Below are 27,038 nucleotides of genomic sequence, written 5' to 3'. Positions count from 1 at the left end.
CCCAACTTTTCATCCTACACAGGCAACGTTGTCATATTTTAGTACCAGAAAAAGACATGGCTTCAACAGCATCACCAAACTGTGTGGTGAGGTTGACATGCTAGAGGGAAGGGATGCCATCCAGTGGGACCTTGACAGACGGCTTCCTGCAAACTTCATGAAGTTCAGCAAGGCCAATTGCAAGATTTTGCACCTGGATCAAGACAATCTCAGACATAAATACTGATTGGTGGAGACTGGACCTTTAAAAGCTCTGAGGAAAAGGACTTGGGGATGATGGTTGACAGGAAACTCAACATGAGCCAGCAATGTGGACCTGCAGCTCAGAAAGCTAACTTTATCCTGGGCTGCATCAAAAGAATCATGGCCAGCAGGTCAAGGGAGGTCTTTTTTCCTTTTTACTCTGCTCTCATGAAACCCCACATAGAGCACTGTGTCCAGTTCTGGAGCAACCAATACAGGCCTGTTAGAATGTGTCCAGAGGAGAGTTTTGTAGATGATCAGAAGGCTGGAGCACCTCTCCTATGAAGAGAGGCCGAGAGGTGGGGTTGTTCTGCTTGGAGAACAGGATGCTCCAGGGAGACCTTACAGCCACTTTCCAGTAACAGAAGAGGACCTAAAACAAGCTGTGGCATTTTCACAAGGGTGTGTAGCATTAGGTCAGGGGGTAATGGTTTTAAGATGGAAGAGGGTAGATTTAGATTAGACATTAGGAAAAAGTTCTTTAGTGTGAGGGTGGTGAGACACTGGAACAGGTTGCCTAGGTAAATTGTGGCTGCCTCATCCCTGGAAGTGTTCAAGGTCAGGTTGGACGGGGCTTTGAGCAACCTGATCTAGTAGAAGGTGTTCCTGACCATTTAGTAGGGATAAATCTCATGTAGCACTAGATCTTTAAGGTCCCTTCCAACCCAAACCATTCTATGATTCTTTGTGTGTGGGGAGCCCTACAGTGTCTTCTCTAAGGGGTCTTTGATGAAACAGCAATGGAGACAGAGCCAAGGAGTTCTTGAAAACACCTTAAAACTATTTAAATTTAAATCTTATTATAGCTTTAGATTTGCTGTTTGATTGATTTTTTATTTGCTGTTTATTTCAACATTATTTGTATATAGCACTGCATGTGTACAATAATAATAATAGACAATTCAAAAGAACTTTAGTATGGATCATTACCAAGATAGTGATTTTATTTTCGAGCTTCACCATGTTAGAGTCTTTTGCACTGTTTGCTCCTGTACCACATTGCTGCCAGGCCATGTAGTTGATGCTTCAGTCAAATTTCATCCCTAACTGCATCTGGAGGAATGATAGGGGTCTCTGCCTTCCTCTTGCAGATATCAGGGTAGTTGTGATTCAGAAATAGCAGTTTCAAGATCATGATGAAAAAACTAGGTAGAGAGGTTGTTTCTAAATGGAAAGAGACCTTGATTTTATCACTTTGTTATTTATTTCCCTAGCAGATCTCTGAGACTAACAAGGTGAATTTGTATTCTGTTAAAGGGTTTATTTCAAAGAAAATATTCTCTAGTCTAGGTTGTTCTTCACAGACTCTCGATTTTCAGCCTTACTTACTCTCTTTCAAGGATGCTGCTATTTCACATCAATAACTGACACCTTTATTTCAGAGACAAAATAGAATTACACTCCAGCACTGACAATATAATAAATCAGGAGGGATAAAATACATATTAGTGAAGTTCACACAGTTGGTTTGTCCCATCTGACCTATAGATATAAAGGCATGATTAAAGTTTTTTTGGACTGCTCCTTCTCAATCTTGCCACAAGATTTAGCTGTAACTCAAAAGATTTGACCTTTGCTGCTCCTCTCTGCTTACCTTGATTCTTAGAAATTATTGTTATTCCCTTGAAGCCATTCTACTTGTACAGAATTAAGACTGTGTTGAGGCAAAATATTATCTATTTGGCAGAATTCAACCATCGAGAATTCAATCAGGTAGACAATGTCATGGTGCCCATCCTGGATGAATCATTTCTCCCTAGCTTTTTTAATCAAAGAAATCTCAGCCATATAACTCGGAAGTGTCATTCTAGATGGTCACATAGCTGTCTACAATTAAAGTTTAGGCACATAATTTGTTTTCTATGAATTATGGTTGAAAAGCATACCTGCCAGAGCACACTCAGTCTTTCAGATGGGTAAGAGAAATTAAATCTCAAATATTTATTAACCTTCATGGAATTGTTTTTACTGAAGAAGTTCCTTGTGGTTTACCACATTGGTAAAGACAACCATAAATAAAGGAAGCATGAAGAATGTGCACTGAATACTCCTGAGAAAAACAGCATGTGGTATTTATGTTTCCCTGTCGGGATGAGATTATCAGATGCAGTAAAGGCACATGCCTTTGCTGAAATCAGTGGGCTTATCCAGATTTCTTGTAGCTGAATGTATAACCTTAACTAGATGTTTGGGAGAAAGCAGTTACTGAAATCCTGGGAGTTTTTTACAGCATAATAATAGGATTTTTGTTGCTTTTATTGTTGTTTCCTATGTATCCTTTTTTTAAAATGTAGTTGTTAAGTTACCTGTGCATCTACTAGTTTCATCATCACTAAACATATGTGTTCATCTTGAAACTAAAACTGAATAAGATCCACACCATTTCCCCCTAGCCCTTTCAATTTTATTGTCTAATAGATGAGTAACAGATAATGTAATGGTGTCAAATTGTGATGAATTTTTCCTCTGATGAGGGATGGGCTACTGTAACAGCAGTTTTTATGTGTGCCACCTTTACAAACCAAATTACTATTTTCTTACTTTTCATTTGTATTTTGCTCCCAGTGGTGCAATACTGCTGCTGTTACAATAAAACATAATTTATAGATAGAATCACAATATAATGGGATGTACTATTCTCAAAAAATGTCCATTCTTTGACTTTTTAATGAAATAATTCAAAGAAATGTGTAAACTGGCCAATACTAAATTTATGCTGTTAATTCACATAGAAGTTTCCAGGATCACCATCAAGATGTCCTGGAGCAGCTGCCAAGTAATTCATGTGCAGGCAGCAATAAACTTTGTGTAGAGTAAATCACATGTTAGTAATGGAATTACAGTAACAAGATGTCATAGAATTAGGGATCCCCAGCCTGGTGACTGCAGAGGGTCCTTCTATCAGATGCACCCAATTTCCACCCACTGTTTGAATAAACAACAGATTTTAATGCCTTCCTGAGGAATGCAGTTGTGAGCATTGTTTTAAGAATGATATGGAGTGCCTGGAACAAATCCAAAGGAGGGTCTCAAAGATGATCAGAGGGCTGGAGCACCTTTCCCATGAAGACAGGCTGAGAACTGGGGTGGTTTAGCCTTGGAAAGAGAAAGCTCTGGGGAGATCTTCCAGTACCTGAATGGGCTACAGGAAAGGGAGGGACTTTGTACAAGGGTGTGTGGTGATAGGACATAGGGGGCATTCTCTATTCTCACAACATCACCAGTTGTGTTCTGAAGCTTTTTATTGTAAATTTTCAGGTTTTGGGTAGGCAGAAAAAAAGAAGGTTTCAGTAAATTACTGGTTTACAGGCAGTGTTTCTGAAAGTTGAAAATAAACCAAAATATACACGGGTTTTTTTCATATTCATGTATTATATATAATGATTCATTTTTTAATACTAACATGCATATGGAACTACACAGCATATGTGCCCAGAGAAGTTGCAGATGTCCCATCATTAGAAATGCTTAAGGTCAGGTTGAATGGGGAAGTCTAATTGAAAATTTCCTTGCCTATGGAAGATGGTTGGAACTAGATGAATGATCCTCAAATGTCCCTCCAACCCAAATCATTCCATTATTGTACACTGGAAAGTAAATAGAAAAGGACACCCTCTCAAAAGAAAATATATCAGCTTTTGGCATAGTGAGCTATGTCCATGCTGAAACAAATGAGGGAGACATGAGACAGAGAAAGTAACAGTTCTTTGCATTGCAGAATAAGTATCTGCATAAAGTCACCACAATTTCTTGGCACAAAAGCTGTTGCTCTTGCTATTTCTTGGGACTATGTTACTGATTGTTCGCTGAAAGCCTGCTATTTTTTGTGATGCTGATAGTGAGGATAATTGTCTGACAAATTTGAACATTGATTTTTGAAATCTGGGTAATACTTCGGTTTGATGGTTAGCAATAGGATCCTTCTAGCACAGGAACATGGATTTCTAAGCACTATGTGGGCTGCTGCATCCTCTACTTACATTTCCACGACAGATAGAGGACTGTGTTGGGGTATTTTGAAGTAAAATACAATGTGCACATTTGAGCTAGTAGGACTGACTTTCTATTTGGACCTAAGTTATGCTTTTTATTCATCTGGCTCTTTTTTCTCTCAATAATTCTTTATTAATACGTACCAAAGCAATGGAAGAAAAGAAAAAATTGGTCTAAAACATTACTGCCACCAAAAACCTTTACACCAAAAGAAATATTTCAGTTTACATTTCCCCTCAGAAGTTTTAAGTAGAGGTTTTCTGAGGGATGATACCTGCATAATTCAAACACAAAAGGCTATAGTTAGAAATAAATAGGTAAAATATTTGATCATTATTCCTTGTTGTCGGATATTTTATTGCCTGTCCTAGCCTTATTTTATCTCACTGTTTTATTTAAAGAAGTCAAAGATCTCTGCACAGACTGAAAATAGAGAAGGTTTGCAAATATGAGTTTGTTTCACGTTGCTGAGTTCTGGCTAGTTGTTAGTTTTATGAAACCCCACTACAGACCTCTTGGCTCTTGCTAAATTCTAAAGCTCTTCCACGTTACAGAACCAGGCTACCTTTCAGCAAGTCACTTTTGTCAAAGCCTTGGTGTTCCTTCAAGACATTGTCAGTGTGTCCATTGAGAATGTAGAAACAGTGAATACTCTGGTCTGGTCTGTACCATATATTTGAATATCTGGAATTTACTTAAATGAAGTGAACAAGAATTATTTTTTCTGACTAGGCAATAAGTTACAGCAGGTCTGTTTCTAGACAGCAGAAGGAAGTGTGCCTTAGCTGGTGATTAAGAATGGTGGTGTTCTTCTTTAAATGACTAACCTGGAGTAAGAGGTTGGATGTCTTTTGAAAACTTAAACCTGTTTCACCTGAACATGTTTAACTAGTTAATAAGAAACACCAAAAAAGACAAAACCCTAAGGTCAATGATCATTTTTTGTAAAGCCATTCTATGATGTTTAAATTTGTTTTTTGGGTCTGTCTATAACATAAGTTTAATAACCTAGCTCAAATGCAGATTTCTAATTTTCAATTAACATAGGAATAATTTTGTTTGCTAAAATAAAATAAATGAATGAATGAAAAGTCTGAACCATGAACTGTTCTAGGTAGCACTTTTTAAAATTCCAAATTTCAAAAAATCATGTGGCAACTGTATAGCTCAAGCTTTAAGTATTAACTTTTAACCTTTGACCTTACAGATTTTAACCAATGAAATGTCTCTTTAAACTTTAAAGGAAACAATGATAACGAGCGCCTGGCGATTGCTAGACAGCGAATTCCATATCGACTTGGTCGAGTAGTTGATGAATGGCTACTCGACAAAGGTAAAAACATTGATTAAAACTTCAAATAAAAAAATAATTTGAACATAACCAAGTAGTACTTCATTGTAACACTAATAAACATAAAAAATAAATTTCAGTAAAACTAAATTAAAAACAAATTTAAAACAGTAAAATATAGAGTAATATTTGCATACCTTGTATAATAATTTCTCTACATTTCTAGAAGTACCAGCTGTTTAATAATCTTACCCTGTTAACTTAAGGTTAAAGGGACTGTTAAATATAATCCACTAACTCTATCTATGAAGGTACTCATAGCAAACATTAACCAAAAATTATAAATCATTCATAGATTATATTACATGTTCCAGCATCTAAATTATTAACTAAAAATATATTTAGTTATGATATCTTCATTATGGTCCTGAAAAAAAATTTTGTTTAAACTGTAGGTATCTTAAATAGTGGGCAATATGAATTGCCATTCAAAATGAAGTCCCTTTAACGTTTACAACCTTCTAAGGGGATTTTGGAACAAACACTAATTAAAACAGAACTTAAAGTTGTGTGCATGCTTTTTGTGAGCAGAAACCAATCTGCTAAAGTGACTATTCTATTTACTAAGAGTGGTACTGTTGCTGAGGATTTCTCTGTTTAATGGAAATGTGCCATGATTTCTCCATCGGTATGTGTATCATTTCTGAAGCCGCTTTTACATCTAAAATCTTTTATTTTAATTGATAGCCTTGCTGAAAGCCAATCAGACATCTATTTTTGAATCTGCCTCTGAGATACTCAGTGTGAACCATGTGTTTCTTTTCAGTGTGGATGTTTAAGGAAAATAAACATTTAAATATAAAAAGGAAACATTTAATTTAAAATGTCAATATTTTATTCACTTATATAGATACATGACAGATTACTGCAGAACATATTCCTTAAAATTCGCTGGACCTAGTGACCTGTTTGCATATATATAAACTCTCTCTGTGTGTATATACATATTTATGTCTATACATACATAAACGCACACTTAAAGCTATAGAGCCTATGATGTATTGTGTGGAAATAAACCCAACTTTAAATACTGGCAGACTTGAAGAAAAAATAATTAAGGAATTGGAAACCTGGATTTGTTGACACACACCAAAAAGCTTAACATTGGGTGAGGGGTATAATTTGTAGTATCAGACACATTTGCAACTCTAGTTGATTGGCCTTTTAGCAAAAACAAACAAACAAACAAAAAACCCCAAAACATCATAAACTGAGAAAAATGCAAATGTTCTCCAAATTTATGCATTTCATGGACACTTCATTAAAAAGCAATGAATTATGAGTCAAATCCTTTTCTTATAGTTTATTGCTCTCATTATTCACCCCATGAAAATCTGTTATCACTCGTGTAGAGTATAGTGTTCACAGTCAACATTTTTGCATGTATATAATATTATTTTCACAGGGCGTCAGCTCACAATCTTCAATAGCCAAGCAACCATAAAAATTGGAGGCAAGGAACGTGGCCACCCTTTCCAAGGCCAGCTCTCTGGTCTTTACTACAATGGCTTGAAAGTTCTGAATATGGCAGCAGAAAATGATGCCAACATCGTGATAGAAGGAAATGTGAGGCTTGTTGGTGAAGTGCCTTCCTCTATGACAACTGAGTCCACAGCTACAGCGATGCAATCGGAGATGTCCACGTCAGTCATGGAAACAACCACCACTTTGGCCACAAGCACTGCTAGAAGAGGAAAGGCCCCGACAAAAGAACCTATTGGTCAGGTTAGTTGGCTTTCTTGCCTTTTGCAACTATTTTCCCATCTTTGAGTTTGGCTTCCTATGTCATGTTCACTCTGCAGATGAAATTATTCCTGTTGAAGAAATGCAAGAGTTACAGGCAAAAGTTCTGTACTGTATGCTCATGGATGCAATGTTGATCAGTATTTAGAGGGAAAGTAAGGACTTGCTATTCTTATAAATTAGGCAAATTTACCAGTTCAGAGTTTCCTTTTGAGTTTTATTGCCCTGTCACCCATCTCCATAGTAGTGCAAATTTTTAAATACTCTTTTGTAGTAAATACTCTTTTGTAGAAATGAGGCAACCAGGTGCCACTAATTGCCAGGGAGTGAGCATGAGCTTGTGTCAAGCCCACCTGTGCCTGATTAGGGTGGGCCCCCACTGCGCATGAGCAGGACCAGGGGGCCAATAAAAGGTGAGGCCTAAGACACAGGCAGAGCTCAGTCCTGAGCAAGCTAGCAGAGAGGTCAGTTGCTCTTGGAGCAACAGCACCGATCCAGGCTAGTCAACTCTGAGAGCCATAGGCTTAGAGCATTGCTTGCGAGTCTCTGCTGGAACACCTGGTTGGACCTTGAAGCGCCATTCCCTAAGAGAGGTTTGTCTTGCTACACTCTTTCTTTCTTGGTAAGTTATATAGATTATTTGCAGTATAAGAATGCAAGATATCTGGAATTGGAGATAGTGAAGTGATGATTTTATCCGTGAGGTAGACATAAGAGACCCATTTTGAAGAGGAAACAGGAAGGAAGTTTGAAGACAAAAAGTTGGAAAATGCTTGAAAAGAAGAAATTAGTACTTGCTCTAGTCACATGACTGATCGTAATCTTGGCAAAATTCCTCATCAGAAGCAATGGCAGCAGAGGAAATTAAAGCACTCTGCATCCTGAATGACTCTGGCACCAAATCAGAGGCTGTTGTTTCTGTTTTTTGAGGTTATTTGCATTTGATGAATCTAGTGATATATTTAGTAGCTTTCAGGTTTTGTCAGAGTCAAAATTGGGACAATGTGGGGGGGAATTTAATTATCAGGAAAAGAAGGGGGTAAGAACAGGTGAGTGAATTACAAGTCCCTTCTTCATCTTGTGGCTACCATGAATAATAGCGTTCAGACTTTGCACTTTAAAAACCTAAAACTTACCAGGACATTTCAGCAGCAGTGAATATTTTTTTAATATTTATTCTGCCTAAAAAAAAACCCAAAACAACAAAACAAACAAGCAGAAAGGTACAACTGCTAAAAACTTTTCTTATAATCACATGATTCACATGCTTGCTTGTGCACCCACTGTGCTGTCAAGCCATGACAGCTATGCTGTAAGATCCAGAAGTAGAACAAGGGAAAAAAAAAGTGTCATAAGCCATAGGGAGGAACAAGAGCAAAAAATGATGAATGAGGTTAATTTTCTCAAGAATGGAGGAGAACATACTGATTAGACAGAGGCAGAGGTCAAGTTGCCTGTTTTTGTTGTAAAAACTCAGCTCAAAGATTGAATTTGATCAGATCTTCCAACTCAGCACGAACTTCTCTGTCTGTAATATTTTGGTACAGTTTATACTATGGACTGAAAACTAAAGCGGAGTACAATTAAAACCTATTATTTATAAACTGAAGCAGAACATATTATTTAAATGCAAGCTTTAAAAATATTATTTTGACTTGTATTTTCAAACACATGAAGATTTTATGCATTTTCCTTGTTTATTTAAAGTGCATGAGAAACCATAGGAGAAAAAAACTAGAGATACATGGAATCAGCTGCCTCCAAACAATGGCATTCATTGTAGATCATAGGTTGCAGTTCTTTCAATTATTATTTTAGTAAGCTACAGTGTTTCTATTAAATAGGCTATTGGTTCTGGTTTAAATAGTATCTCCCACTTTATTATTCAGCTAGGCTGATCTCAGTATTTTGCAGCAGTAACATTTAAATCTTCTTTAAATTTGCAGAGAGGAAGATGCATTTAGAATGTCCAGGATATCTTCATAGTGTGGAGGAATTTGGACTACTAAATTAAATGCTACTAAATTAAAATTTTAAACTAAGTTAAACTGTTCCAACAGTTCTGAGAATGCTTTTGGCCTCTATGACTCCCTCAGATAAATCCAAGGCATGATTTGAGAGGAAGGGATCATTCTCCGTTGGCATCTTTCGTGATCTATGAGCAATGGGAGTTTACTGGTACACTTGCTTTGCCAGCTGACCTCCGTTTCCAGGAATATTCCCCAGCAGGATGTACTCACTTGTTTGGATGTCTAGCCACTGAGATTTAGTTTTTCTTCTTCTGAGATTCTCCGTTGGCATATTTAGAGAACAAAAATTTTTTTTACGCTAACAAACTTAGGAAGGAAATAGATGATCAAGGAAAAATATCTTCCAGAGATCTTCTGTTTCTAGACTGGTGCCAGAAATTAAGTGTGGTCCCTAACTGACTTTATCAGAGCATCTACCCAAGTCTTCTAGAGCACCTCGCTGCACTGGAGTTGAGTGACTTCGATACAGTTATGCCATTCTTTATTCCCTCATGACTGAGCTGGCTACACTCTTTGATGTTGCATTATTGTGAGCCTTGGGCAAGCTCCAGGAGCATAGAGAGGTGCACAGCATGTTCTGAGGGTGAAGGTCTAGATCAACCTTTCCTCAGCCATTAGCTTGGCTGGTGTGAAATCTTGATGCAGCCCATTTGTAACAACGTGTTAGAAATAGTTCTGTATCTAAAAGCCCGAAATCAAAAGTTTGGAGAGAAGTGTTCAGCTGTTACAGCACATGGCATCCTGACTCTATAATAGACCCCTTCTTGCCACTAATAATACACAGTGGTTTACTTCAGCTATGTCTAAATGTCCTGCCTGCTAGAATCTGTGTTGTCATTAAGACTATACATTTAATTAGTCAGGGATTAAACTGGAAAGCAGTTTGCAATCAGGTCTGTGACTTAATTTGAACAGATTGATAACCTACCAGAGTCAAAGCTGAAAATTGTCTGCAAGAGGCTATGATACTCATGGAAAGCACAGACCTGCTTAATCAAATAGAGTATGTAATTTCTTCTCTTCATTATTACCTGTTTTCTTATTCTACCTTCATGTATTAATTCTTGTGGTAGTGACCCACAGGACTCCTACAGGTCTGTGCTTCAGGGGCTGGGTAATCACTTTCTATCTTGATGTCACTGGGAGAGGAAGGCACTCATTATCTCAAGGAAAAACTACTTTTAATTTCTGCATTCCCTTTCATTTTTGCACTTTACATTTTTTTCCTTATTTTTATTTATATACAACCTCTACAGAGTGTTAACTACATTGATGTAGTGTAATGTACACAAGAAGAAAAGTGACCTTTCTAGCATTAATTAGGTTATCGAAGAAAATATGCAGCTGAACAGCAATTGCTAATGAAGAATCTTACATTACTGCAAATCTGTGCTTGTCTGAAATAGGATAGAAGCAAATGATCTAATCAGTCAGAGATTGTTTGCTCCATTTGTAAAGGTATTGAATTCAATTAAAGACTACAATACTTAAAATAATTTAAATCTATAGGAAATGTTCTTTTAAAAAATCTACAATATTAGTGCTTAAATGGATGGATCTTCTCGGCATATATCTAATGCAATTTATGCTACAAGATAGACATGATACTTGCAGAAAGTATGTTGAATACCGTTGTGCATGATTTTACACAAATTAAGTCTTAGAGCTTCTGGGAAAAAAGTGTTTTTTGATAATGACTCCACTCTAAATGAAGGTTTTCCCTGCTTGAAGGCTGTGTCATATTTTAACAATGGATGTTTTGGTGATGATTGACATCTCAATTATTATACTTGTAAATGTAAATTTTTCAGAGGGGAGAAAGGTACTCAAAGCCTATTGAATCAAGCAAGTGGGGTGAATGCCTCATTTTCCTTAAAAATTTCTCCCCCCTCTATCCCCCCCACTTTGATTATAATGGCATCTAGAGCTGTCAGCCTTTATGCAAGGCACTGCATAAACATGTAGGAAATGACAGTCCCTGCCTCAAATAGCTTACAGAATAAACAAAAGGGATCAGGTAAAGAGGCAGAAAAGAAAAGGAAACTGGTGGGAGGAAGAGGAAAATAAAGAAACCATTGCACCAGTTCAGGGTTAACAAGCTACATGGGGATTTGCAGCCATCATGGGAGGGATATTTTACTGCCTGGTTTTTGATCCAAGCTCTTCAGGGAGCAGCCCCTGAGCTACAGCTGACCTGCAGGATCATCACGGTCTTATGGTAGAGTGGAGCAGGCAATTTAAGGACTGGGTGGCCCAGTCTGTTGCAGTTGGGCAGTTGGTGCAAAAATCAGCAGTAGCTGGGTGGTCAGTGAGAGGTTTTCCTCTGCTTTACTTCTCTCTGCCATTGACAATGGGGGAACCCATGGCTGCTGCAGGAGCTGTTTGCTGGAAAGGCCTTTTGCTCTCTATACAATGGATAGTAAGTAGGTCAACATTTTGCATACTTTTAAGAGCACATAAAGAAATCCTCAATTCTAAGTGTCACAAGAAGAGAACTTCTGTTAAGTGAAAATATACAGTTACATGTTGCTAACTCTGGGTGAGCCACAAGTATGCACTGGGACTCAAAAATCATTGACCCAGTCTAAGAATATCATCTTTTTATCAAGTTACTTAGTACAGTGATGCAGTTCCATTCTTTTTTTCAAAGAACTCATTTGCAAGTGTTTTTATTGTATCATGAACATGATAAACTCCTTTTTAAAATTGAAAACAAAAGAGATTTACATGTTGTATACCTCCAGGAGCCAGAATGTTAAGCAAAACATCAAGTACTGCAATGCTGGCAATAAAAGTTGCAAGAGCTGGCAGAAGCAGAAGAGCTTCAAAGAGACTTCGAGTATGAGTTTTGCCTGAATTAGAATAGCACAATCAGGCCACTAGTATCCCTTTGGCATAGCTTGGTATAGCTGTATTAACTGGAAGTCACAAATAAAGTGGTAATAAATCAAGAATAATATGCTCACTTCTTATCCTTTTCTACAGTTTTGATTATGACGACTCATCCACAGAGCAGCCTCTCCTCTCATGTGTTGGAAACCGCTTCTAAAAGTTGTGTGCAAAATAGCTTTTTTATTTTTCATAAGGGATTCTTGCAGTCATCTTTGTTCTCATCAGAACAGGCTTTTATCAGTAACCATAAACCACTTCACCAACAATTGCAATATACTGTGAGATGATTGCTTGTCTTGGAACAATAGGCACTAATTTTCGGTCAAGAAGAATTAAATTGACTTCATATTAAACTGATGAGATGAAATTTGGTCAGTTGCTTTGGAGGGCATACATCAGGTGAAGGGTATGCTTTTGTATGCATATTGAAGCAGCATATTTAAGTGGTACTTATTGTAGCATGGACAATGACAGGCTTGGCTCAGCATCTTGACCTGCCAAATATAAACAAGCATATGAAAAAAAACCAGGAATGTTTTCTACAGAAAGAGTTCAGTTTTAAGAATGGTACATGAGCACATGACTTTTACACAGGGTAGTAAATGTGAATATATTTTATGGAGACACACAAATCATTAAATCAATGTAGCTAATAGGAGAAGTATTTTCCACCTATATCAGTTTAAATTGTGTGGTTTGCAATGCCTGTTCTTACATACAGGGGTTGGGTTCTTTTCATGCCTCTGCACTGTTGTCACTTCTTCCTCTGGAGATCTACACCAACCAGTCCACAGTTCATCAGCACCAGTGGGCAAAGGTCTTCCCCAGGGGTCTGGTAAACCAGAAGGATTTGACTCAAGAGATGCTCACTAGTGTAAAAGGAATCCCATAACTCCCAGCATCACAGTGCTCAGCACCCAGACATCCTTGCCTAATGATAGAAGCTTAGGAATGCAAGTGTTAAAGACAAATCTCATTTGCACTAGGATCCTTATGCAAACACAGTCTATGAAAGTGGGGAGTGCTCACCTTTCAGTTGCAGGTGGACAGAAAACTACCAAGGTGCAGGAAACACATGCCTTTTTTTTTTTTTTGCCTGTTTTGTTTTGGAATTTTTTTTGTTGAATTTTTTTGTTGTTGTTTTTGTTTAAACTCTTGGACTAGCTTTTTTTAATTTCTCCTAATTATTATCCATTATTCACAATTGAATATTTAAAACCATAATTGTTTGTTAATTCTAAGGCTCAACTAGGACCCTGAAAAAATAACATAGGATACTGTAAATCACTAAAATTCTCTACTTATGTTTTAGTATTTGCTACCCAATCACATGATTTTCCTATTCTCCTGCAAAATATTTGGAGCACTGAAGTTCTATAAATAGGGTGGCTTTAGAAATGCAGCTTTCAGCATGCCTGTGTTGGCTGATTGGTTTGTTTTCAAGTAGGACTTATGTAGGACTTAGTAAATATTGAATCCTTCAACCAATGTGGTCAAATGGTTGATTGGTTTCATTGGCAGAAAGATTTCAAGGCCATTAAGCTCATAGAGAAGCCAAATAGCGTAAGTTCTGGTGCCTACCTGGTCCTCTGTTGCATTCTGCAGAGCCATATTTTCCCCATATTTCTTTAAGCAAAAATTAAAAAGAAAAACAAAGTAAATGTGTGCTTAGGATGAGGTTTTCAAAAATTCCCTCAAACTCATTAATATTTCTATATTACTTCCATGGTTTTGAAAATCTTATCCAAGACATTTCTATATATAAATACTACATCAGAGTATCCAAGTTACTTAAGAAATACACGCTTTTGTGCATGCAACCTTGCCACTGAGCTTCTAGATACCATCAGTTGCAGTTAGCTTTATAGTTTGGGGAGATTTTCACCTCTAAAACCAGATCTTCGTGCCAGACATAGAGGATAAGGCTTGTTTTTAGTTCATGGCATTCATCATAGAGGAAGGGTTCACACAGACATTTTGTAACACACCAAGTTGGGTAGCCAAAGGCAAATCATTACCAACTGCTTGAGAAATTAAAGGCATAAAAATGCCTGGACCTGATCAGCACTGTAGAGTCCATAAAAGACTGACTTACGAATGGGCTGCTTTGTCTTTAGCTCTGCTGTGGATTAGCTTCAAGAGGCACCATCCAACCTGGTAAAATGAAGTTTGGTCATGAGCCATGCTGCAAATCCCAGCCTTTCAGAAGTATTACCTGAGAAGGAGCAGCATGGAGGCAATCCTCTCCATTTCACTCTGTGATTTGTTACTCTGACTTGGCAACGGAGTTTTAAGGAATTAACACAAACTTGGAAGTTTCTCCCTCTGGCTGGCACTCCTCCATTGACATCCTTTATTTAGTGCTGTTTAGTGTGAAAGCTGACTGGGATACATTTCCAGCCCCTCAAAAAGGCAGCCAAACTGTGAGATTTCTATTAAGCCGGTGAGATACATGTAAAACCTTAAGCACTGCTTTGAAAATACCCCCTACAATGTCTACTCACAGGGAAAAAAATGTTTTAAAATTAAATTACCGTGTTGGTAGTATGCAAAGAACCTGAAGATTCTTGTCTAAATCATTGATTAGTTGGTTGCAAATCAATGTTTCATCTTAAGTTCAATTTGGGAAAAAAGATCTGACACCACTTGCAGGTTGAGTTTTATTGTACTTTCATGTTCAAATAACCAAGATCATGTATCAAAGTTTGCCTTATTATGTGTTGGGTTTTTTTAAAAAATTCCAAATTAGTGTTATGCAGTCACAAATTCTGGCTCACTGCAATTTTTAAATGTGTTGAATTTTAATTTTCAATTAGAGCAAACACTAACTTGATATTAGTGTTTTTTCATAGCATGCTGCTTTTCTTTTTCCCTAATACATTGCTCGTGTCACATTAGCACTGTAGTGTGCCTAAAAGAACCTTTTGTATGATATGAGCTATAGTATCTAATGGTCGCTGAGCAAAGTCACCCCCAAATTTAGCCAGTGATTTATTGTTGGAGAATTATTTCCCTCACATTCACCAGCTCTTTTTTCCAACCACTTTTTTAGGAAGGATCCTTTTATATGAAGTGCTGCTTGGTTCTGTTTCATATCCTGTATCCCTCTGCTGTTTCCTGCAGTGCCTCCCATCATAATAAACAAACATCATTACATCGGGATTATACAGATATGTGATTTTTCCACCCAGGTGGAACAAGAGGCTGTTGAAGAGTTGGTAACCTATCACTGCACAGTCACATAGCTGTTCTGCACTTTTCTCCATTCAGGATGGCTGAAAAGACTGGGGTGTTACATTCTCCACTGATTTCATTAGCCTTGCAGGGTAGAAATCTTTGCACAGTATCTGAGAGCTGCTAGTCTCCTGTGAAAAGAAAGCAATAGTCATTCACTCCGCTTATCACTCACTGGAGTGGCAGTAAGCCTGAAGATCTCATTTACCAATTCCTTTGGTGAATTTCTATTACTGAAGTACCGTGTTTTTTACATACTTGGCTCACACAATTCGCTTTCAGAAAGCACCAAATAATACATTGTTTCTTTACTTTTGTGTATGATTCCTCAAAGCAGAGGGAAAGTCAATTGAGTTGGGGGGTAACTGTCCCCTCCCAGGAGTGAGAACCACAGCAAGTAGCCACTTGTGACAAAGCAGAGCCTAAATGTGCTGCCACATTGCCTGATCCCTTTCCCAATGTACTATGGTGAAATGTCAGTCCTGCTGATATTATAGCCACATAATAAATGTTTGGAATTTTGTAGGTGGATACTGTCAAAAAGCAAAGCTGAAGAGTCTGACAGGGTTGTTGAAATGCCCATCAGCTTGTATGAGGTTTTGCTTAGCCGCCAGCATAACACTATAAATATAGAGAACACGTTTATTCTGACATTTTCCTTCTTTAAAAAAAAAAAGGATGAGATCACAATAGATGGCCTTAGACACATCTTAAGTTACACTTGCATACTATTTTCAGGGTTTTAAGCAGAGTTTTAGAGTATGTGCTCAGCAGATGCTGTGATTATGCTGGGAACAGCAAGAGTGAGATTCTGGTATCTCTGTAGCCAAAGGTGACTCTACTGATTCAGAAATTGGTAATTTGCTTTTTTTCTCATATCCAAATTCTCCTGTGACTTCCACAAATATGCTGGTGTTAATAAGTATAAAGTCCTAAGAGAACATCCCCCCTTCCTTCTGTCTATTTCTAGACATATTTTTGGAACACTTTTGCAGATCCAGACTGCAAGTTGCACAAGACTACAAATTCACTAAAATTAAGTCACTGAAAGTTTTACCAAATTCTTTAGGGACATCCAGGTACACTGAATGTCTTTAGTAAAGCTGATAATTCCTTATATTAATACTAAGACTTAATTGTTTAATTCCAGGCTTCCAGAGGCAGGGAGTACAACAGTCTGAATACGTTTTCTCTATGTGTGATGGACTTGCTAATTAACTTAATCCATACCGAAGCATTAAGCAATACCTTTGATATCATGCCACAGTTTAGAATAGCAGTGCTAGCTAGATATTTGTTGCCTTCTAAAAACTACAAGTATTTGCATTATATTATTGCGTTATATTTTTGTAGCAACTGCAACCACAATATCACAAACACTTAAAATATTTCCCTGATAATTTCACTGATATTGACATTTCCTCTCCCTGAAGTAGATGCTGGTAGCCTGAATGTGCAGGAATAGCCTAAGAACTAATATTTTCTAGAGTAATCCAAACATCCATATTGAAATTAAATGACAGATAAAGGTAGTTGTGGCATTTTCTTTATGGAATGGCAGTCATAGGTAAAACCATATACACAGCTAGCAGGAGAGGAGGGTTTAGAATGTGATTATTGTTTTCCTCAATGAAATGATCAATGGAAGAATCATTTGGGATAGCCCAAAATAGTATTTCCATTTTTATCTGTAGCATAACAAGATCAAAGGAAAGGAAAGTCTTGTTCAAATCTATTTCTGTTGGAATTTTTTTTTATTTGTTATTAAGTTCAGGCAAATTAAAAATAAATAAAAAAAATTTCAAACAAAACCAGAGTTCAAAAAATGTTTTGAGTGTATATTCATCTAATTAGAGATAAATGGCTGAGATCAGCCTAGTGTTTCTAATCAACTGCCTGTAAAGCATCATAAATCTGTTGTGGCAGTGCTTCGTCTTTCATCTTAACCAATTTTAGCATTTTAACTTTTGCAGTATTTTTGTAGTACTATGAATTTCCACAGGAACAGAGACCATTATCCTTTTGTCCAGTGTTATACAGGTAACTCTTTGGAGGTAAACCTCTAAAGAAAATCACACAGTGGGGGCCAAACCCGCTTAAATTATAAGGAAGTTAATGGATGTCTGACATGATAATTCTACCCTATGGCAATCTCTCTAGTGCAATGTAAAAATTATTATGATTAATACTGAGTAACATTGATAATCATAGTAGGCGGAAGATTCATCAGTGTTAAAGAAGCAACAAAGGGTGATTTGAACTTGGGTGTTTATCACAAGAGCTGTATGGTAGTTTTGCTTCTTTATTCCTGAGTTGATGGTAAAATGAGCTAGATCACCTAACAGATCACATAACAGGACTTCACCACTTCTGATAGTGGTGATAGGCTGATAGCGGTGAGGACAACAGCCCTATTCAAGGGATACTGGTAAAGCTCGTGGGGTATATACCCTGTTTTCTGTTTACAGCGTGCAGTGGAGCTGATGCATTGACTATGCTATTTTCACAGAATCACAGAATGGTTGGGGTTGAAAGGGATCTCTGGAGATCTTCTAGTCCAACCCCCCTGCCAAAGCAGGGTCACCTACAGCAGGTCACATAGGAATCTGTCCACATGGGTTTTGAAAGTCTCCAGAGAAGGAGCCTCCACAACCTCACTGGGGAGCCTGTTCCAGTGCTCTGTCATCCTCACAGTGAAAAAGCTTTTCATTATGTTTATGTGGAACCTGCTTTGCTGTAGCTTGCACTTGGTGTCCCTTGTCCTATCACTGGACATCTCTGAGAAGAGCCTTTCACATTGTTTCTAGTAATCAATTGTTACTATAGACCTCCCATTTTAAAAGCATATCATTTGTCTATCCCTAAATGTTCGTGATGCATAAAAAGTCTTGGATTTGTTGGTTGAGAAGTCTTGAGCATTGAACTGTTGTTGAATAGGAGGGTATTCTGGGAAAGTATTAGCTTCTGCTTGCTGTATTCCTATGCTCTTCCCAAGGTATATGCTATTCAGCACTATGAGGAAAGAATACCAGACTAGATGAACCTTCAACTGACCAAGTATGGCTATTTCTATAACATGATGTGGCTTCTCTTGTTTTCTGTTTTCTGAAGATAGATGCTCCTATTAATGCACCAATTAATGGTTGGGCTTTAAGCTCACCTTTTCCTCAGGATTATATGCAAACTTTGCTCATGCTGATCAGCTGCTTAGCGAAACAAACAAAAACGGCAGGTTTTCATTTTGGTGTCTTGGAAAGGCAAGTTTCAGCACTATGAAACTGTACCCATATAATGTGTGTAGTTGGAGTCAAGGGAAAAAGAAACATTAAAGAAGCTATTCAGGTATTTCAGTCAGAAAACAAGGAAGGTCTGTTTGCCCACAGAAGCAAATTGGAGTTTAGACTAAAGCTCTCAGATGCTCTTCCTTTAACTCTTTCTTGGTCAAAGAAGAGAAAAAAGCAGTGGCATGGGTGAAAGTCAGAATGTGAACGTGATTCCATTTACAAATGCTATCAGTAAGGTATTGCTGTAATGCTGCATTATCTGAGTATTGAATGTTATAGTTGAAATGGCTTTATTTTCTTTCAGTAGTGTAAAAAAACCAATTTTTATAAAATCTATTGCTGATGAATAAGGCCTATGAGATTCTTCAGATGATACACTTGGGCCTGAGTATGCAGAAGAATTCCTATTCAAAACAGTGTTTAAAGATAGCTGTTTTATTTAAACATGTGCTTAAGTAAATGCTGGACTTGGAAAGGATTTAGATGTGTTTTGAGCAACTAAATTAGAAATAATGCTTCCCATCCCAGTGCCATCTTAGCCTAGGACTGAATTTAAGGTAAAATCAGTTCTCATTCATCCTCTACAGAAGTTTTGTTTTCTTTCATTTTTCTAATTAAGATGTGACATGAGGTTTGATTCTTATATCTGAGCCACTGTTTTGTAATAAAAGTTTGAAATGAATAAATTGTTTTATTTCTGTCCAGGTTGAATGTTTGTAAATTACATTCTACTAAACCTCACCCACAGGGGATAGGGCATGTAAAGTGCAATCTGATTCCTTAGTTTTAAATAGCTCTTTAATCATTAAAGCAAGCATTCTCATAATTTGAGTGACCAGCAGAGAATTTACTGGTTATCTGCAGAAATGATGTCTCATTACTTTGTTGGCTCTCCTCTATTTTTGCCACTTGTTGTACCACACTACATCTGATAGCTAAAAATACATGAATAATTGACAGATTTTTATACAATGTTCTCTGCTGCCATATTTACCAGAAGAGCCTGTAACTCATTTACTGTGGGAGGGAAGTGATCTGTGCGATCTTGAATAGAAAATATTTAAGGGCTGCAAGGCTGTTCTTTGTGAAGAAGTTTAGACAATGAAGACATTTTGAGGAGTTAGGATAAATCAATCTTGTTAGAATGTCTCATAGTTATAGCAGGCCTGGTAAAGCTGAAGAAATTATGAGGTGCTATCACATAACACGTGAATACACCCAACCATGAATAAAAGTAGACCTTAGATCTGCTGATATTATGGCATATTATTGTAGAATATAATTTTTGGTATAATTTTCCTCAGTACAAACTTCCATGGCTCTCTACCAATTCCTAGGTCTGACTGTAAAGAGCTGGGATAAATGTGGCTTATTCTGCCAAAGGCTGTCAGCAAGCTCTCATTTGATGCTGGAAGCAGTGGTTTTTGTCACTTGCACTTTGGGAACTGGAGTGGCAATACCCACTGAAAGCACATAGGGTGACAAGCACTAAATGCACAGAATAACTTGCAGCCACTATTGACCAAGAGGAGATTGTAACTTGTGGGCTAGAGCGGATGAACATCTGTTGCAAATTCCCTAAGTCTCTTAATATTGTCAAAGCTACCACATTTTGTTTCTTTGAGAGGAACTGCTTCTCAAAGGACAAAATGTACAATTTAAAGCAGCCAAATATCTTTCTTAAAATTTTGTTTCACTTACAAATGAATATGCTCTGAGTGTTGGATCAGAAATATTTTGGATTATCTTGGAAGCAGAAATGGAAAAAAAAAATGTAACAGATCCTTGACTTTTGCTAAGTAAACAATGTTTAATGAACGCTTCCTACATCAAGCCAAATTCTCAGTTGCTGTGGTACAGCTCTATTGACTGCAAATCACAAAACTGTTTCTATGCACTACCTCAAAGGTAGACTGTGTTTTGAAAAGACACTCAGCACTCTTATTTCTTCACATATAAATTTGAACCAGGCCAAATAATAAGTTTGAAGCATGAAAGAGGAAATTTAAAGTTAATAGTGACAGCACCAAAGATTAGGGACACAGAGTTTTGACTGAAAGAACAAGAAGTTTTAAACAAAGGTATGTGAGTGGATTTAATATACCTTACTACAACCATCAAGGTAGATAAAGCTCTTAAAGAAAAAAGAAAGTAGGTGCTATTGAGCTGAGAGTTTCAAATGAAGAAATGGAGCAGCAAACCGTCTGGGTTTGTGGTCAGCCCTGTCAACCATAAGGTACTCAGGTAGGTGCCAGTATTGTGTGCTGTGGCATATACAAATGATCAGTGATTTAGGTCCAAACTTAATGTTTGTATATACAAGACAAATTAAGAGCAATAGAATTTGTACTGGAATAAGGCTCTCTTTTTCCCTGGAATATTATCCCATCATTTCAGGCAGTGTTTCTAGTTTGCTGACCCATTTTCTGACTTGAATGTTGCTTGAACATTGCCTGAAGTCATGTGGGACTCAAGACAGTTGCCTACATTGAGGCATCTATGCCATTTTGGATGTCCTGTGTTATCTGAGACTTGCAAGGGGCTTGCAGATGTGGCACAGGGCTTATGGGATCCCTGTCCCTTTCTGGAGGGGTGGGTAAAGGGCAGCCAGCAAATGGAAGGCGGGCATGAGGCTCTGAAGCCATGCCCTAAACATTAAAGGAGCTTTCTTGTCATCAAGAGACTCCTCTCTTCTGATTTTCTAATGTTCTTTTGCTCAAAATTGGATCATGCTTCTAGTGAAGTAATGACAATAATACTAATATTTTACTTTTAACACACCCTTTCCAATCAGTGTGCCTCTGTGGTTTTTGCAAAAGATATTGGTTTGCTCTGCTTATTTCGCAGAGATAAAGAACCTGAAGTGACTTGTTCAAAATCAGTAATCATCAGAGACAGGGCATGGGAGACCTCAGATCTCCTGGGGCTATCTTTGTAGTTAAAAGCTGTATTTGACACAGCCGAGGCTCACTGTATAAAATAAGTCAGTAAATGGTTACAGATTTACAACACATGCAACCGTAAGCTGCATTAATCAGGTTTGTCATTTTTTTAAGTCTTATAGCTGAAAATAAGAAACTATCCCAGGGTTAAGCTGCAGTCCTAATTTTCAAACAAATAGTGTTTTTTTTTTCTCCTCTCATGCAAAGGGAGGGGAAAAAAGGTAACTGTATTTTCTATGGTGATAGTGGATTTGTGCTGGCTTCAACCAGCTGCTGAAATGAGTGATAACAGTCATTGGCCTCCCCCAGCACTGCTGGATAAAGAGTGGCTGCTGAGTCTGTGTCTCAAGCTTAAGCTGAATTGCTTTGAAGGCTTGTGAAATTCAATTTGCAAGAGAATGGAGGATACTCTCCATGTAATTTCAAAATGTGGAAAATAGTAATTGCTTTTACTTGATTCAGAGTATCCGTGTAGGTAAGCAGTGGCATCCCTTGGGCCCAGCCTCCTCTGCTGTTGAAGTCAGTGAGAGGATGAAGCTTCATGTGGCTGTGAGCAATGCTGGACCCCACATCTTTTTGCCACAGCTCTTCCTTCTGGTGAGTGGGCATGTCAGCTGAATGACCAGTGCTGCATCCTTATATATGCTTAAGGCAGCGTTTTGTATCTCACCAAATTGCATGAAAAAGGGTTTCATGTCAATAGCTCTCTCTTTAATTGCCTGCATATGTATTTGTCTCTTCAGCATTGAGGATAATCCTGTATATGGATAATCAGGCTTGATCTCAGATTTGTAAGGTTTTTAGATTTTGTTCCGTTCTGCGGAGAACATAAGTATTAGTGGATTTTTTACAAGTCTCCTGTTAGGAGCCATCCTTGATCCTATGGCTGGCTTGTCTGCTGGTAATCTTCTTCTGTGCTTGAAGAGCTGACAAAAGCATTTGGGCCTCCCTGGCAGTAATTAGGGTGAGCTAACTGCCTGCTGTGCAGTAGCTCTGAGAGTTGAGGAAATGTGAGTGCAAAATGCAACCTGGCTAGCATGGCAATATCTCTTTTCCTTTACATAAAGGAGCTGCTGCATTCACTTGCATTTAATTATGACCACCATCTTGTGGGGTTTTTTGTTGTTTGTTTTTTTTTTTTATTTTAACCAGAATTTTTATGAACTTGGGTGTTATCCTGAGAACTCCAATCTCAGAGTGCGATGTTGTTTTGTTGTCTTTTTTTAAAATATGTTGCACAGCTCTAAATCTGGAACTGCCTTTACAAATGTATCAAAATGCTTCAGTTTTCAAATAATGAATTTTAAAGGATAACAGAGGAACCTTCCTCTATTTAAGCACTTTGTGAAGACTTACAGCAGCAATTCTTTAGTCAATCTCTTGGTGTCCAGTCACCGGGTGTTAAGTATCTATGAAGTTTCCTCCGAAGTGAAACTTGAACATATGTAAACCTGTGTGTGGGAAAAAAAAATAACTTCAGGCTGCAATCTAGTAATTCCAGGAAGCCTGCCTCCCTTTAAGAGAGATTAAACAGGAAAAAGAGAAGGGACTGCTTATAATGTATATTTTCCTAACACTCAGAGAAGCCCCTGTGCACTTGTGCTCTCAGGTTTGAACAGCCTCAGTTTACCATGGGATTCTTTGCAAGCTGAGACTGTAAGTGGCATGTTGTGAATGACCCAGCAAAATGTTGTGGGCATCAGCAGTTAGTTCTGGCAATTTGCCTATTTTGATTTGGATACTTCTTTTTTTTTTTTTTTTTTTTCTCTCTCTCTCTTTTCTGTGGGAAGAGAGCAACGGTGTAATTTGTGTGGAAAATCCTGCATGGCTCCTGGTTAGGCTAGGTAAATTAGGATGAAGTAGCCTCTTCCTTTACTCTAGTGGACTTCTGCAGAGGCTGGATGCAGTTTGTGATCTTTTCTTTGAAAACTGAATGGCAGCTAAAGATGCCCTGAGATCCTGTTTTGTCTACAAGACTGTATCTGTGACAGATGTTTGGTACTCTTTACATTCCTCTATTCAGAATTCATTACAGTGTTATTACAAGGGCCCTATTCTATTCCTGAAAGCTAAAGCAGCATCTTGGGATTTAATGGTCAGAAATACAAACCTGGCATGAGAAAAGAACAGATTTTCTTCTATGTAAATCATCTGAAAACTTAATCTTATTCTATGACTTCCAGATTATATGATCTTCTTCTTGCATTATTTCCTGTGTTTCTTCTCTGAAGGAAGAAAAGTAGCATCCCCTCCCTCACTGAAAGGGGGATAGTATCAATTGTTTACCATATAGACTGGGTGACAGCAGGTGTTCTTAAGTACTGCAGTTATTTTTCTTTCTCTCTTTGGAGCCAATTATCAACAAGTCTTGATTATTTTATTTTATTTTTTAAAATCATAAATGTATTTGCTACCACACTACACCTTTGCTGTCACTTATTCTGAATTCCACTTCAGTGTGCCCTCAATTAGTTTTGTGATACATGACACAACTGTATCTCAGGGAATTTTGCTCTTCCCTTCCCTATGTTGTATGATTAATTCATATGCAGCCAGTCCATGCTTGGAATGAAATAAGTTTTTCATCTTTCAGCCTTTCTTCAGGTTTTTGAGCTTGGTGGGTTTGGTTTTTTTGTTTTTTTTTTTTGAGAGGGAAGTCTCTGTAAAGCAGTTTTGGCATTTTATTTTCACTGAGAAGCATAGTTATATAGTTGAAACAGCCAAAAATTGGTTTAAAAAGGGAAAAAATCTATTTTCTTGTTTTGCTTCATGAACAGCTGAGTTCAAATACAGATGCAGACACTAAATTAAATTAGATTATCTCTGTTCAGTACTGCACCACAGTTCCAATCCCCATCGTTGTCCCCCATCCCCATATCTATGAGATGGAAAGATTAAGTAATAATGAAGACATGTCACTGCACCTGCTTTCACTGCATCAAGCTACACACAGTAAGTGCACCCACAATTTCATTTTCCCCCCTCAGGCATTATTTGTTGCTTACAGCTCCCAGCTGAGGGCCTGATCTATATCTCCAAAGACTCTAAAAACTCATTTCCAGTCATCGCCTGTTCTGATTTACCTGCAGATTTTGAAAACAAGCTACTTTTAAAGGTCTACCTACATAAAGTAAGCTTGTAAGCATTTGAGTTAATGTGTAGAACAACATGTTCTAACACTGTGTTATTGTTCGAACATTTACCTAGAACATTGGTTAAATGGCACATATGGTGGTTTGGTGCCTACAGTATCATGACTGGCATGGGCATGTTCTCAGAGTGTTCTGAAAAAGTAAGAGTTCACCCAGGATAAGGTTTTCAGGCATATGTCCCCAAGCACAACACCATGAAACAAGAGAAAGCTTGTGTCTTACCCCAGGCACATGAAGGTGGTGCCTTTGCTTAGTTGCTGTCCTACAGCAGCTTCTGGATTTATTCATCCTGTGCCAGTCCAGCCCAGCAGTGAGCTCCTGCCATCACAGTTTTGAGTTCCTGATTAACTTCTCGGGATAATACAGATGAGATTAACATATGGTGGGTGGTGTGATATGAGAGGAAATAAACCCATGAAAGGGCTGTGAGTCCAGAAATAAGGATCAAACTCTGATGCATTACATTGCTATGCTCCATGAATAAATTATAGTGATGTCAAAGCTGTGTTTTGTTTCAGTACTGCAATGTCTTTCAGTCTTTTTCAGTCTTCAGACTTTCACTCTATTCCAACTTACTTCTTTTTCCCCCTCTAAACTGTTCTTCCTCCTCTACCAGTCAGCATTGCTTGTGCAAGACTTATGTAGCTTTTTTTCTTTTTTCTTTTTTTTTCTTCTGCTTCCATAGTATGCACTGTGATTATGATGTTCTCCTTTACTATCCTCCAGCTGTTTTGGTTTTGGTTTGTTGGCTTTATTTTAGTTGGTTGGGTTTTTGTGGTTTTTTTTTTAATGTCAGATGATGCCTTGCTGTTAAGTTCATGTGCCATCAGTCTCACTGGAGACTTGTGAGTTCCATGGCAATTGACTTGGTATCATCTCACTGAAAGGTCACAGTGTGCTTAGGAAGGGTGCTTTTCCTTGGTCACAGTAGCATTTTGAACAGGAAGTTATGCTTCATGCAATTCCAGACTCTTGGTTCAAATTAATAGTTATTCTTATTATTTATCTAAGTGGAAAAATATATTTCATATTAAGCATAATCTATTGTAGTCAACAGCTGCTGTTACAATGCATCAAAAGTGGCCTACTGGGACTGATATGTTTACACTTGAACTACAGCATCTGGTACTCCTGTTGTCATCTGCCCAGGTCTGAAACCTTGGCTTTGGAAACCAAGCCACGTGAGATGAGAAGTTAAGGAGCGGGAGGAAAAAGTCCTGCAGATGCTGTAGCTGTCCCTGCCTTCTACTGACGATTTTATCAATACAAAGAGAAGTCTGCAGCTAAAAAGGAGGGCAGGATGTGCCTGGAAATTAAAATTCTGTTTGTGTGCTGAAAGCAGCTCTTTTTCCATGTTGTTCTGCAGTGGCCTAGAACTAAAGTCATCCTTCAACTTGGTGCTGACTCTTGCCATTGCAGCAGTGAGGATATTTCTTCTTGTTCCCAGAAAAGGACCAAACATCAGTCCTTCTCCATGTATCAGTAATCCAGACATTGGTTTGTTCCTGGTTCTTCTGCAGAATGTTCCTGTCTTTTCAGGTGATGCAACCAAAACATGAATAATAAAAGTACTTCAAGACAAATGCTATTTGGTGCAACCCTGATATCATTGACATATTATTCTGACAATTCATTCTTCTTTCTTTTTCTTTTTTAATTTTTTCTTAATCTGTCTTTTGGTATCTGCAGTTGTCAGGTTTTACTCTGCAGACCAGAAAGATAGAAGTTGAGCTTTCTAAAAATTGAAATGAGACTAAGATATACAGATTTGCAGAGGCTGGAGATTAGAGAACAATCCTAGATACAGTAAGACCTGGGGGTTTTACAGTGAAAACTTACCACATGTGCATGTAGTAGAAAATACTAACACAATGCTTTCACAGGAGTGTTGCTATAACATTTTATTAATATATTAATAAACCTAAACTTTGGAAAAGGCTGATATTTTCATGTAGAATAATTACTGTAATATAAGAGTTTGCAGATAATTTTTATTTCTCTCCTGCGGAGCCGAAGCTGTATATATAATATACATGTATAATGGGGTATAATAGTATAATAGTATAATGGGGTTTGCATATTCAAGATTTTTTAAGACCTATGTGAAGGTCATCTGTTAATAACAAATGGTGAGTCTGAAGAAATCTGCTAGACTCTGTTTTACAGCTTGTCTT

The 27,038-nt window shown here is 37.7% G+C and overlaps 1 protein-coding gene across 2 annotated transcripts in view; it reads left to right on the top strand.

The window, feature by feature from the left end:
* NRXN1 (neurexin 1) overlaps positions 1-27,038 on the top strand; it is a 677,538-nt gene that overhangs the window by 580,161 nt on the left and 70,339 nt on the right. Inside the window, exons 18-19 of one of the 2 annotated variants that reach the window (XM_030446736.1) lie at positions 5,480-5,569; positions 6,993-7,312. In XM_030446736.1, coding sequence (XP_030302596.1) covers positions 5,480-5,569; positions 6,993-7,312 — 410 coding nt within the window. The remainder of the gene's footprint in view (positions 1-5,479; positions 5,570-6,992; positions 7,313-27,038) is intronic. The other variant, XM_030446735.1, reaches the window with a different exon arrangement.

Source organism: Calypte anna, chromosome 3 (genome assembly GCF_003957555.1).
Source record: "Calypte anna isolate BGI_N300 chromosome 3, bCalAnn1_v1.p, whole genome shotgun sequence".
In the NCBI taxonomy this organism is placed as follows: Eukaryota; Metazoa; Chordata; class Aves; order Apodiformes; family Trochilidae; genus Calypte; species Calypte anna.
Note: the sequence above shows the minus strand (reverse complement) of the source record. Positions and strands in the feature narration are given on the sequence as shown.